The sequence below is a fragment of the Myodes glareolus genome, chromosome 12, assembly GCF_982192425.1.
Source record: "Myodes glareolus chromosome 12, mMyoGla1.1, whole genome shotgun sequence".
Classification (NCBI taxonomy): domain Eukaryota; kingdom Metazoa; phylum Chordata; class Mammalia; order Rodentia; family Cricetidae; genus Myodes; species Myodes glareolus.
Window position 1 is genome coordinate 35477718 of NC_142037.1, and position 14387 is coordinate 35492104.

At 51.3% G+C, this 14387-nt stretch overlaps 1 protein-coding gene across 3 annotated transcripts; it reads left to right on the forward strand.

Annotated features, from left to right (window-relative positions):
- Positions 1 to 330: 330 nt before the first annotated feature.
- On the forward strand, positions 331 to 6030 carry Egr3 (early growth response 3). 3 transcript variants are annotated; one of them, XM_048421985.3, is made up of 3 exons: positions 867 to 1004; positions 1431 to 1483; positions 2301 to 6030. In XM_048421985.3, exons 2-3 carry the CDS (start codon positions 1444 to 1446, stop codon positions 3311 to 3313), a joined length of 1053 nt encoding a protein of 350 aa, XP_048277942.1. In that variant the 5' UTR covers positions 867 to 1004; positions 1431 to 1443; the 3' UTR covers positions 3314 to 6030. The 3 variants fall into 3 exon arrangements, with proteins under 3 accessions (XP_048277941.1, XP_048277942.1, XP_048277940.1); XM_048421984.3 differs by lacking the exon at positions 1431 to 1483 and having other exon boundaries at positions 331 to 1004; XM_048421983.3 differs by lacking the exons at positions 867 to 1004; positions 1431 to 1483 and adding an exon at positions 1050 to 1281.
- Positions 6031 to 14387: the final 8357 nt, after the last annotated feature.

Consider the following 14387-nt stretch of genomic DNA (forward strand, 5'->3'; position numbering starts at 1 on the left):
GGTTACTGGGTTTTTGACTGTGCACTGCGCACCGCGCGCTTTGCATTTTGGCTTCGTCCCTCTTTCCTTTCTCCTCGCGCTCTCTTTCTTTCTAATCTTCTAATTGACTTTTTTTCTTTTTTCTTTTTTTTAAAAAAGAACGGCGAGTGGTGCGGGCGCTGCACGTTGGCTGCGGCCCGCTTCCTGCTTTCTAATGTTCCATTGTGAGGAGCTTCCATTGTGACGTCGCGCCCCTTCGGCTGGGCTTTGTCTGTCCATATATGGGCAGCTACGTCACGGAGCTTTCCCGGGGCTCGGATAAATAGACTGGTGGAGTTCCCTGGCTGGGAGCTTTTGGGCAGCAGTGAGCTAGCTAGGAAGCGGCGGGGCTGGTGGTGGTGGTAGCAGCGGCAGCAGCAGCGGCAGAGGAGGTGGCGGCGGCAGCAGCGGCGGCGGCGGCGGCTGTGGCAGATCGGGGGGCGGGGGGGGGGTCGGCGGGCGCGTGTCTGTTTGTGAGCTCAATACTGAAGCCGCGTCTGACCCCCTGGAGCCTAGATCTCCCCCAGCCCAGCCCCCACCCCACTCCCCGCACACGCCCCACCCCACCCCCACGACCCAGCGTCGCACCGCATCAGCTGAAGCACCGAAAGGATTACCCTCTTTGCCCCTCTCCCACCCCCCCCCCAAAAAGAGTAGATCCCCTCCCCTGGCCCACCCCTTCCCCTCTTCCCCCCTCCCCGAACTTTCCCTCTCGCATGCTTTTCCCCTGCACCACGGATCGCCTCTCGGATGCCGCTAGCCTGGAAGCTGCGTTAGGAACAGGCGGCGGCGGTGGCGGCGGCGGCGGTGGCGGCGGTAGCTCGGGACTGCTATGACCGGCAAACTCGCCGAGAAGCTGCCGGTGACCATGAGCAGTTTGCTAAACCAATTGCCTGACAATCTGTACCCCGAGGAGATCCCCAGCGCGCTCAACCTCTTCTCCGGCAGCAGCGACTCCGTAGCCCATTACAATCAGATGGCTACAGGTAAGGGTGGCGGTGAGGCGGCGAGGCAGCGAGGAAGGAAGGGGGGAGAAAGAGGAGGAGGGAGCGAGCTAGCGATGGATGCATAGATCGATGGATGCAGAAATGGATGGAGGGAGAGACGGATGGAAAGATGGGGGGCGCGCTGGGAATTTTCCGGGGGGCGAGTTGCTTTTCCCACCCACTCCTCCCGCCCTCCGAGATCGGGAAGGCTTGGTTGGCGACGCCACGGTTGAGGCTTCGGTTCTCCCGGGTGGGGGCAGCCGCCGACCGGAGGGAGGTAGGTGCGAGCAGCTCTGGGGTTCTCCCTCACCACGCAGGGGGCCCGATCGCTGGGCTGGGCGCAAGGCGTGGTGCTGTAGCCCCCTTTCTCGGGAGGAGCCCAGCGTCTTTTTCACCCGCGCTCTCCCCCCCCCCTTACTCCCTCAGCCTCCCACCCGGGATGGAGCCATGTGCGGCGTGGAGTCCCCGCGGTGGGAGAGGTACTGCGACGCTGCCTTTCCGGGGCGTTCAGCAAAGCCATTGGGGGTGTGGGGACGGCGGGGAGAGGGAGGGGGCTCACCCACGGGGCGGGGGAAAGGGTTTGCCACCGGGGGCGATCCTGGGACCCGGGAGCTTGGGAAAGGCAGCTGCTCCCGCCATGGAGACACCGGCCGGTTTTTCGCTGCTCTCCACTCTCAGCGGGGTCTAGGCTTTTCCCCTCCAGCACGAGCCGAAAGCTCCTTCAGGCCGGGAGGAGACTGGGGCCGGGAGAGGCTCCCTTTACGGGCGGCACCCTTCTGCGCTCCGAGGACAAAAGCGTCGAAGCGCTCTGGGTCGGCCACCCGGGGCTCAGCGCCCGTAGGGGGACATCGCTTGGGGCATGAAGGCGCGGCGTCTTGGAGTAGACAGGGCCGGGGGAAGAGGCCGAGTTGTGTGTGCTGGAGAGCGAGAGCCGGGCGCGCTTCGGGTCTGAAACTACCTGTAGCTGCAGCTACCTGTCCGCCCCACCTCGGGAAGAACAACAATGCTCTCTCGCGCGCGTGCGTGTATGTGTGTGGTACGTGAGTGTGTGCGCGGCGTGTGCGGTGTGTGTGCCGGAGCCACTCCACACCCCGATCCGTAGTATTTTGCTGTATCCAGGTTGCGCCGGGGAGCGCGGCACCGCCCGCTTTGCGCCGGGCTCAGCGTTCCTCTTACCCCACGCGCTGCGCACTCCAGCCGGCCGCACCCTCTACTCCTAGGCAAGGACCGGGGCGCCGTAGACCGGAGCCGGCTCGGCTTCACTCACCCCTCCCCTCTCTCCCCCGCTCTCCGCAGAGAATGTGATGGACATCGGTCTGACCAACGAGAAGCCCAATCCGGAACTCTCTTATTCGGGCTCTTTCCAGCCAGCCCCCGGCAACAAGACCGTGACCTACTTGGGAAAGTTCGCTTTCGACTCTCCTTCCAACTGGTGCCAGGACAACATCATTAGCCTCATGAGCGCCGGCATCTTGGGGGTGCCCCCGGCCTCAGGGGCACTCAGTACGCAGACGTCCACGGCTAGCATGGTGCAGCCTCCGCAGGGCGACGTGGAAGCCATGTATCCAGCTCTGCCCCCCTATTCCAACTGCGGTGATCTTTATTCGGAGCCCGTGTCTTTCCACGACCCCCAGGGTAACCCTGGGCTCGCCTATTCTCCCCAGGATTACCAATCGGCCAAGCCGCCGGCCTTGGACAGCAATCTTTTCCCCATGATTCCTGACTACAACCTGTACCACCACCCCAACGACATGGGCTCCATTCCGGAACACAAGCCCTTCCAGGGCATGGACCCCATCCGGGTCAACCCACCCCCTATTACCCCTCTGGAGACCATCAAGGCCTTCAAAGACAAGCAGATCCACCCGGGCTTCGGCAGCCTGCCCCAGCCGCCACTCACTCTCAAGCCCATCCGGCCCCGCAAGTACCCCAATCGGCCTAGCAAGACCCCGCTCCACGAGCGGCCCCACGCGTGCCCCGCAGAAGGCTGTGACCGCCGCTTCAGCCGCTCGGACGAGCTGACCCGGCACCTGCGCATCCACACGGGCCACAAGCCCTTCCAGTGTCGGATCTGCATGCGGAGCTTCAGCCGCAGCGACCACCTCACCACTCACATCCGCACGCACACCGGGGAGAAGCCCTTCGCGTGCGAGTTCTGTGGGCGCAAGTTTGCGCGCAGCGACGAGCGCAAGCGCCACGCCAAGATCCACCTCAAGCAAAAGGAGAAGAAGTCAGAGAAAGGGGGTGCGCCCTCTGCATCCTCGGCGCCCACCGTGTCCTTGGCCCCTGTGGTCACCACTTGCGCCTGAGGCTCGGGCACCCAGATCCCCTCTTTTCCCTTCCAGTGCCTCCTGGCTGGTCGCCTGAAAGCAGCGGGGAAAGCCAGCCACTGAGGCGCAGGGGCCGCGCCCTGGTCTCGCCCTGGACGTGCGGCTCCCTTGCCTTTCTTTCGATGCCCCCCATTCCCACCCTTTCACACCGGCCGATGGTTGGGGGCTATGGCTGGAGGCACTTTCTCCTTGCTGCCCCCCGTTTGCCAAGGCGTGGGGGCGGAAAGGTGGCGTCTAGCCCGCTTTGTTCAGTTAGGATCGCCTTGATCCAGGGGCCGCTGGGCCGCGCCAAGGACCTGCGGGGGACTGAAGGCAGGACCCATCCAACCTTCGCCAGACCCAAGCACCTCACTGTTTCCCCTCCAGTGTCTCCCTGTGTTACCCCTCGAACACCCGAGAGGGGGAGGGGGTAAGGAGCGCACCAAAGCGCAGAGCTTGCTGCCCGCCGCACGCACGCGCGCTTGCGTGCGGTGATGCGCGCGAGTGTGTGCGTGCTCGCCTGTATGTGTGAGTGTGCGTGTGTATGTGTGTGTGCGCGCGCACGCGTGTGTGAGACTCTTGAGCTGAACTGGGTTGTGTCTACCCCCAAACTCTTTTTCACATAGGGTCTCCAAGCCGTTGGGAGATGTCCCAGGTTGGGGACCTGCATGTGGCCGGAGGAGATGGTCTTCCATCTGCTCCGTAATAATGTTTCTTACAGAAATGCCTCGGACGCAGCTGCTGCGGTACTGCTGCTGCCGCCTCGGGTTTGGCCCCTCAGAGGCCACCTCCCTTTCCGAGCGCTTCCCTCTTAGGCCTCAGGGCAGTTTGATCTTTAGGGAGAAAGAGCCACCATCTCCTGAGCCTGCCTTTAAAAAAAAAAAATCATTTGCTCAGCATCCCCCACTTTTCAAAATCTATATTCTTGAGCTTGCCCTCTTCCTGTCCTTCCCATGGTCTCCTTTTCCCTCTCAGGTTCTCACTAGGTCTTTACCCAGAAAGGCAGGCCTCACTCAACCACCCGGCTGTTTGTCTATCATTTCTCTTTCCCCCATTTCTCATTCCCCCATTCCTGGGAAAAGCTGGCTCTATTCATTTGCCCTCTGTGATAGCCAACACAGCAGTTAGAAGTAAAATGTATGTATATGATTGTCGGTGTGTGTATGTAGATGTATGTGTGTGTTTCTTGATACACATATGTTTACATAACACACACTCTGTATTCCTAGCAAAAATCAAATCTAAGGCATTTGGTTATCCAGCGCAGTGCACTGGAATAAAGAGAATTTGTAGGCATATGCAGCTTTAAATGATTTATTTTTATGAAAATGCTAACTGACGAGATTATATATACCTGTGTATGTGTGTGTGAATATATGTGCACACATGTGTATATATGCATACACATTCTGTTCAAATGGTCCTCAAAAATAGATGGGGATGTTTGCATTAATCTGTTGCTGACCGAGGCACGCCTGTTTCAACTCCCCCATCACACCTTTCTCCCTGCCCTACCTCACCTCTTCTCAGGAGCCCCTCTACCCCAGCTGTCCTGCCCAGCCCTTCCTCACACAGGGTGGCCCTTTTGAAGTGGAGACGTAGAGAAGGGTGCTCTCTGACACAGCTTCCTTCCCAGTCTTGACTGAATGTATACTGTTTCTTATTAGTGTCTTTCTCCTGTGGCCAGCGAACTGCCCAGAGAGAGACGACAAAGGTCTGGAGTTTACAGAATGTCTGTTTTTAAAGTCACTTTATGCGTTTCCCACTTTTTTTTTAACTAAAAAAAAATAATAAAAGCACCGTCTTTTGGTGGTGGATAAATAATACTAAAAAGGACTCTGGTGAAAGGAGAGGGAAAACTCAAAGAATAGGGGGATTGGGAATTTCCAGGTACCCGGGCTTTTTGTAGAAGGAGAAGTTTGCCAGGAGGGCCCATATTTTTTCAGCTGAAGGGTAAAATCTTTCTTTGCAGAGACAGTATTTTGCTGAATACTTTTTATAATGTGATGATTATTTAAAAACACACACACACAAATTTTGGTCAGTTCAAAGCTGGAAGGAGGAATCAAATATCCTTTAATATTTTTTCCTTCCTCCTCCTGAAATATGCATGTCACTGCATGATAACTCTGACTTTTCCTTTGTTTTAATAAAACTGTTCTCAGTCATTTAAGCTAAACTAAGAGAAAAATAACTTTGTTGCCAAAAGGTTGTGCTATCCCGATTTTTTTTATATGTCTGCATGTTTAAAAAAAACCAACAAAAGAAAATGCACTCTAACTTATGTGAACTGAGAGAAAAAAAAATATCAGGTTTTAAACAGGAAAACCTATGGGGAATGATATTTTTTGAAAGACTTTTGTATACAGTTGAGTACTTAGAAAAAGACAAACCAGATGTAATATATTTTGTGGATGTTTTTATTTCTTGGATTTATAGTACCTTATACTAAGGTTAAACAAATGCTTGATATTGTGAAAAGGTGAGATTCTTCACCAACATTTCATTTACTCCTTGTCACATTGTTATGCCAATATAATATAGTTCATGAAAACAGCATTTTTAAAAACAAATATTGAAATGGTGTAATGTTGTACCATTTGCCCTGTGAGCAAATGCCAATACAGTAAATATATTGTGTTTGCTGACAATCAGCCTGCCTTTAAATCTCATTTTATTTCTTGTTTTCATGGTATAAAGTTTTAGTTTGGCCTGAGGTTTCTGCTGTTATTGTTGTTGTGTGTTTTTGTTTTTTGGTCTTGTTTTTTGGGGGGCGTGGTGGTCTGTTTGATAGGTTGTGGTGCCTGGATTTATGCCTCTTGCTCTGAGAGCTCTCAGAGTAGAACTGATGGCTGTGGACATGGGTCAGAATTCTGTGTGGGTCCTGGTGTTTCTAATCCAGCTTTGAATGCTGGCTCTACTCTTCTGGGATCCTCAGACTAACCAAGCAGTTAGATGAGCTGGTTGGATAGGCTGCACTCGAGGGAGTCAGGGCAGTGACTTAAATCTTCTAGAACCTTCTCTATGGTTAAGTCTCCTGGTTGGTAAACTATTTCTCCGTTGGTCTTAGGACAAGACCCTAAAGGGCCTCTGGAACAGCACTGAGAAATTCTCTTGCTTAAGCTTTTGAAGCCTGAGAGACAGGTGGAGACTTGACAGGGATTCCTCAGGGTTGGCAAGATAACCAGAGAGATTGGCAGCCCTTCCGTGGTCAGATAATGGGGAGAGGGGAGTCTCGTTTTAAAGTTCTGCGTCTCTATTTCCACCTGGACAGGACTTCCAAAGTTCTCCCTGCTTGTCAGTGTCTAATAAAGGTGGCTCTCCTTAGAAACAGGTTCTTGTGAGTGACAAAGACCTGAGATTTGGAGAACACACCGGACAGGGAAAGTTGGGGTAGTGTCAGTGCTTTGCATCTCAGACTTTCTGTGTCCTGTGAAAGCAGTGCCTCCTATGCCCTTCAGGTTGTCTCCCTCACCCCTAACTCCCTTCTCTGGCTATCCTAGCATTTCCACCATTGCTCTTCCGGGAATATTTGCCCTTTGCTTATTTTGTATCTACCTTTTCTTTTATGCCCTGGTTCTCAGAATCCTTTCTTGTTCTAGAGCAGTCTTTAGAAAACCCCATCCTGCCTCCCTCCCTGTAGAACATTCACCGGAGCCCCTCTGCAGTGTGTGTGACATATGATCTGCCTCACCAAAATCTGGGCTTGATGCTTGACACTGGGTTATGGAAACAGCACCAGATTGTAATGGGGCGTCAGCGTTCAGCATCTCAGTTCTACACACACACACACACACACATACACACACACACACACACACACACACACACACACACACACACACACTGAGCCAGCCCCAAGTCACAGAAACTGCTCTCAATACTAGCTAATAGCAGGCCCATCTCAGCAAGAAATAGAGATGTTATTTCAGGTTGGTTATAGTTACCAGTAGGCTAAGGTCAGAACTGGGTGGGGTATGTGGTGGTGTGGCGCCAGCAAAGAATGATTCTGAAGGGAGACATGAATAAGGAGCAAGCACTGTGCAATCTTAAATATTTGCACCCACACGATTCTAGCTCCCTCTCTGCCATCTTGGATTTCTTTTTCTCTCCTTGTGAAACTAAGAATCCCAAGCTCCAGCATTATACACAACCACACAGAGCTGCCCTCCTTCCAACCAAAGGAGTCCAAGAGGGCTGAGAAGTCTCAATGACTGAACCTAGAGCCCCACTCTTTGATGAACTAGATGTTTCCAGCTGTCTGTGTGGTTTCTCTGGTGAGTTTTTATCAGAGTGGAAGATATCATCACTGGATGTCTTCATAGTTAGCATCCTGCCCCACCTGTACCTTCTCCAACCAAACCAGGCCTTCAGAGTTGTGCTTTCAACAGCATCCCATGCTGCATGATTAATAAACTCACTTCCCATTGGTGGCTGTTACTCAACCCAACCTGGTTCAACTGCTGGGTTACTTGGCAGTATGGCAGTCTGCCTGGCTGGCACCAGCCCAGTGTGGTGTAATCACCACTGATTCAAACTTTACTTGCTAGATAAGGCTGCCCCAGATAGCATCACACTTGCTACCCAACCTGACCGGGTTTTGTAAGTAGAGAAGAGATTCGAGCATGAAACCTAAGGACAAAATGGATGTAACGAGGCGTAAAGGTGTAGACAAATAGTGCCGTGGCTTGTGCCAAACATTTGAAGTGTCTAGAGGAGAACAAAAGGATATTGCATATATGTGCACACATGTACCACCTCTGGCGTGGCACACTGAAACTGATGGCTGCAATATGGTACTTCGTAAACTGGGATTGGGCATACATGAGAGACTTTTTAAGAATTTGAGGTGAGAAGTGTGTTTTTGTACAGTGGTGGTGAACAGTGTGTGTGTGTGTGTGTGTGTGTGTGTGTGTGTGTGTGTGTGCGTGCATGCATATTTACAAGTATGTAAAAAGGAATCACGGGGTGGATTTTGGTGGATGCAGGCATTAGCTTCTGGATAGTTGTTAGGGTTCCCTTTTTGTTTATTTCTATTTTAGTGTTCCCTTTTTGATAGTCTGGGATTTACCTGCATAGGTGAGGGGATTATGAGTTGCCTCTGCTGACCTTCATGAGCTCCCTAGTGGTCCTGACTGATAATTCTAAGGAAAGAAAGATAACCCTGTGTTGTGTATCCCAAAGACCAGAGGTGGCACCCCTAGTGACTAGCAGGGAAACGTGACCTTCTAAAAGGTGTCATGGAGTTTTAAAATTAGGGTATCATCCTCCATATGCCCCATCTCAGAAAGCACGGTCTTTATAGAGAGAGGAGAGAGCTCCGGAGGGAAAAGGAACAGTCAGAGACCCTCGAACCTAGAACAGCCCCAAGGAGACACAGTCTTACTCATCCATCAGACACAGAGGCCAGAGGACTTCTGGGTCCTGTAGTTTCAGTGTTCCAACTCTTAAAACTTGACCTTTCCTTTGTTTAAAGGTTCCCCTCCCTCTGAGCTTGGTCATCCTTACAGTTCAGTGAGGGAACAGAGAGAGGCAATGTGACAAGGCTTCTCCCCATTAGCAGTAAGGTCTCTGATGTGTCCCTGACTGTGACCACCCTAGGCATGGCCAGGGCTGCTCTCTGGTGTGGACCCAAGGCAATACCTACCACCCACCTGCCACCAGGAGCCCCTGACTCTAAGGTAGACCCACCATTTCTTTCTAACTAGCAAACACAGATGACTGAAAGTCTTGTCAACAGTTTCAATATGGTGCTAACACAAATAAAACATGGCCCCAGAGCTACAAGTGAAAACATCAACACAAAGTTTAGCTGCCAGGCTGGATGGGCATAGACCTGCCAAGTGGCTTCTTTAACACTGCCTAACCTGCTTCCTGGCTGCCCCTTCAGGAGTTCCTCGGGGTCAGGACACATGGTCTGGTTCCAAATGTCTTTAAATGGAAAAGGCCCTTTCTGTGGGTCTCAAAAATGCCTTCCCGAGGCCTTAGGCCTCCCCCCATCTCTGCAGTCTCTTTCTTCACTCTGTGACCGGAGTCCCTAGTATCCGGACATTTTGATCCAGTGTTGTTAACAGGGCCTTGCTAATTCCACGTGAAGTATGGTCATGGTCACCAGTTCTTCAGGCTGGCTTTCCTCACCCTGGCAGCCATCCATGTCTTGAACTTTTCATTGTTGGCATTGTGGCCCGTGTAGAGATCTCCTGCTCGGCTGCAAATGTGACCGTCCTTGGCATCATCTACTGAGTTCTTCACTGTGGCCTCAGAAAGTCTCACCCTTCTGAAGGAAAAGAGAGGCTTGTTGCTCTTGAGGGCGGGGTTGGCTCATCTTCCTCACAGAATATTGCCTTTATCACTGTATTCTTTGCGCAGCACACTCCACTGGGTACTGCCCATCAGCCCAGATCCATCGGTTCCTTGTCCCTACCAAAGTGTTAGACTAGCGACCACAGCAGAATGGAGACCTTCAGCCCTTTGGCATCTTCTCAACAACAGGCCCAAAGAGCTCTGGATCACTCAGTAGTTAGCATTTTGCCTCAAGCTGTGCAGATTTTCACAGTCTTCTGTCTCTCCTTGCTTATTCTCCCTACTGCCTAGAAAAATCAGTTCAGCTGACCCATGGGATCCTCAAGGTCCTAAAGAAAGTTTCCTCGGGGGGGGGGCTCTTATTAGATCTCAAGTCTAAAAATTAGACTAAAAATCATCTGACAGTCCAGTAGCTATTCTGTTTTCCCCTCTGACTCTTAACCTGCTTTGGAATTGTGATCCAAATATCCAAATCTCAGCCTGGCCACTTCATTACAGTGTGACTGTCAACAGATATGGATATTGTTTACTTAGCAGTGCTGGGTCTCACATTCTGCACAAGTATTCCACCACTGAGTGATGTACCCAGACTTGTTTCTTGTCTTACCGAAGCTTAGTCTCTGCCTGTCTTTTCATTGCTGTTGTAGAGTTCGAATAAGGTCATCTATATAGTGCTGGCTCATTGAAGACACGCTACCATCTAAACATCACTGTAAGTGAAATGGCTCTATATCCAACCTGAGACTGATGCATTACTTGAAACACATTCAGAAAACAGTGTAACCCTCGACAGTTCCAGCCATCCACTGAGGATGCGGATTCCCAACGTCGGTGCTCTCCACTTCCCTCAACCCCTTCATCCGCCCCAAGAGCACAGGTTCTTTTCCCTCTTGGCCGGAGCTGAGGTTCACTGTTGTCATTTCCTGACCTAGTTCCTGACCCCTTTCTTGGTTCTTTTGTCCTCTCTCTCTCTCACCAAGATGGGTGGATATAATACCTTCCTGATCCAGTATCATCTGCAAAATCAGTTAATGTGTCATTGGGCTGTTGCCTGCTTCCTGATTCTTATCAAGGATTTAAATAAAACGCAGCTAGCCCAGTTCTGCATTCTGTCCATCCCTCACCCTTGATACCAGCATGGTTCTTAGTCATCCGTCCGCCCTTGAACTCAGCTCTTAGCTTCCAGTTGCAGGTTTCATGGCACCCAGCCCCAGTTTTGGAGTAGACTAAGTTCCTGAGTCTTGATGTCATGGTGTTCTCCGAGAGAACCACGAGCATCAAAGCCCTTCTCTTGTCCTACCTCTTTGGGCAGGTTCTCTTAAATCTGTAGTCATTTAGCCCAACATCCTCTTTTCCTAGGTAAGGGACCAGAAGTCACAAAGGTTTGAGATTCTTTTTCCTATGCAGTTAGTAAGGCAGAACCCATTTCAGATCCTCTTCTGGGCAGCGGAAGGTTCCAGGACAACTCTCCATTGCTTTTCTAGTCCGGTAAATATCTGCAGCACATTCTTCTAGGCATCAAGGTTTTAACAGGGAAGCCAAAGGACCTGAATTCGCAAAGTTCACCTTCTCCAAGGTAGAGACAGGGAAAACACAAACAAGCAAATATGTGTTGTGGCTGACTGCGATATGAGATAGGGAGTAAAAACAGAGCGGAGCTTACAGAAAGAATGAAGAGTGCTAGAGGGAGGGATTTGCTGCTCGATGGGTGGTCCAGGGCTGCCTCCCAGGGAGGGGGCCTGTAAGCACAGGCCCAAGAAGTGATGGCGGACAGGCAGACTCGGCACAGGATACCCAAGGGCAAGGGTCTTGAGGAGATAATGTCTTAGAATGTTCAAAGGAACTGTGGGAGCCAGAGCAGCTAGAGAAAGGAAGTTAGTCAACTGTCAGAAGTAGAGTCAGAGTGGGCAGTGTGGGGCCAAACCAGGCCAGCTTCTTGAAAGAAATTCATACATCCAAGAGAAGCAAAAAGGAAAGAAAAAAGAGCGCTGCCCAGTTCCAACATGCACCTGGACTGCTTGGCCTAATTGAAGTTGCCTTATCTGTCTCTCCAAAGCTCCCATCCCTCTGCCTCATCTATCTTTCGGTTTGCTGACATCGGCCTTCTTAGTTTTCTTTATGTCTGAGAGGTCAGAGGTCACTAGTGGTTCGTACACTCCAACTTAGCTAAGGAGAACTGGAATCCTAGAGCATCCTGTACTCCTGTTGACATTCTCCAGGGTACCGAGTTCCGAGTGGGATGGATAACCCTCTTCCCACTGCCCAGCCTAGGAGCAGGAATGTACTTTGGCCTCCTCAATCATAAATGGTTCCTACAAAGCCAACTCTCTGCTTTGTCTGTGACTGGAGTAGCCATGTTTCCTGCCTTGGGCCAAAGCTGGCCGATGACCAGGCCCTTCCAAGATGGGCATATTCCTATATATACCCTCAGCCCTGAACGTTCGAAAATGGGACATCCCTAAAAGAACTTGACCTACTCCTTGGCATGTTCCTAGATTCCTGCAAATCTCAGCCTTGTGGATTTATTTGTATAGCTTTATAATAGTTGAGGTCTTCTAGTTCACACCTCTCCCCAAGTCTCCACCTTTCCCAGGCAGTGTAGTGCCATCCAGAGCTCCTTCCCCTTTCATTCATTCATCTATTCATATATAAAAATTTATTAAACCATATAGAGCTCATGGCACTTGGAGAAGAAGGCATCCACACTACAAAGATAAGCAAGACATTGTATCGGCCTTCCAGGGTCTTCTGGGGACAGAGAGGAGGTAGACATGGAGAAGCAGATGACTTCAATACATTGAGGTTGGTGATACCCCATAAGGAGACACCAAAATCAGAGTCCGATGGGAGGTAGGAAGGCAAGCAGTCGGGAAGTTGTGGAGGGGAAAGGAATTTCTAAAGGATCTCAGGAAGTCCTCTTCTAGGTCTCCCATAGTACAAAAGCATATCATACTGAGCATTTCCTACACACCATGTACTCAGGTGAAGATACTACTTAAAATACCCACGCTGCACTCCAGGTTGTGAGGACCTACTAGAATCCTCCCTTGGTGGATGGTGGGCTACTCGCTCTTTTTGTCCTTTTCCCAAAGGAGAAAGAGAAAAACCCCCAGTGGTTCTGGGTCCCAGGGCAATGCACAGCTTGGCATCTCTAGAGTGTAAACAGCTGGCTTCATGGAGGTTGTTCAGCCCAGATGACATGACCCCATGCTACATCCTGGTTGCTGCTTCTGGCTACAGGGAAGACTTTTCCAGAGCTAGGCGAGGGCTGAGGAAGGAGACATCACCTTCACATTTCCTTGCAACAAACAGAACATCTCTCTGGGATGCAGACACCTCCATGTGGGACCCAAGGTGGAGAGCTCTCCCACCGTTCAGGGAATGAACAAACCGCCACCTTGCCTTTTCCAAGCTCAGCCACTTGCTCCTCCTTTGCTGCTGGTGGTGTTTAGGTCAGGTCTCTCATCCAGAAGACAAAGCTGTCCCTTTGGTACCTATTCTCTCCAGAGCCTTAGCCTGGGTCCCCAGCTACAACACTAACTGTTGCTAGAGCAACTCTGCCGTAATGTACAATGAAAGAAAGAACTGCCCCGGTCCCGAAGCCTGGAGACCACTGAGAGAGGCAAGTGGAGTACCTCTCTTGCTGTGAGTGAATATTCTAGAAGCCAGGTCTAACTTTAAGCAGGTCATGTAAACAAGTCACATAGGCTCCAGATGGCTCAGAGGTGACAAACCTGGGAACAATCCTGCGTCTCTGTGGAAATGCATCTTCTGGGTTTTAGGGCACCGAAATTTCCAACCAATGAGGTCTCTGCCTCTGTGCCTCCACTGCATCAAGAGTTGGGAAACCTGGCTTCTCTCCTGGCTCAGACACTGGGACAAAGATGTACGACATTTGCAGAGTCACCATCCTTCTCTGGGTCTTGCAGTCCCCATCAGAAAAGCTACCATAGCAATAGATCCGTGGAGTACCCTCTGCGTAAGTTTGTCTCTGCAGAAGCCTGTCACACCATACACAAGACCCACCTTGCTATCTCTCCTCTAGAACTAAGCTCAGGCTCAGACATATCAGACAAGACCCAAACTCAAGTGTCCCTCTTCCTGCTGCCCAGAAACACCACTCTGTCTTCTGTGGCTGGCTCAGGGACTCCCCTGTCTTCCTGGGGCCCAGCTCCTTGACTTTGGATCCTTATGGCCTAAGGTGATGTTCTGGTCTGTGTTTGCTTCTTGGAATATGTTTACAACCCCATTTTCTCTTCTATTTTCTTGAGGATGTATAGAAACTGACATGGAATACAGTTTCTCTTCTAAGGTCCCATTCAAACCCAAACCAGAAACATTAAATAGTGCGTCCTATTCAGACCTGCCTCATATTCATGGATCAGAGGGCCCTGGTGGGAACTTCTACCCTGATGAGGGAACAGCAGGGACCTGGGAGGCTCAGAACCTCTATCTAGGGGTCATCCTCTCCCCTACTGCCCAGAGCGCTCTGATTTAGGTGTTAACTCCAAAGCAACCATCAGAGACGCTGCCTCTCAGAAAGGTCTGGGAACCTCAGTGCTTCTCACCCCCAAAGTCCAAGTGTGCTCCTCCCAAAGACAGCTGCCAGGAACCAGTGGTCCCTCCCTGCTGGCACGCCCTCAGGCCCTTATCTCCGGCATCAGGCATTTATTCCATCCTTACTCTGCTGTGGCGTCTGTTGGCTTACCCAACCTCCCTAGGTCAAGCCAGTGTCGGACAGGTTGAGTCATTATCTCCTTCTCCTCCCAGC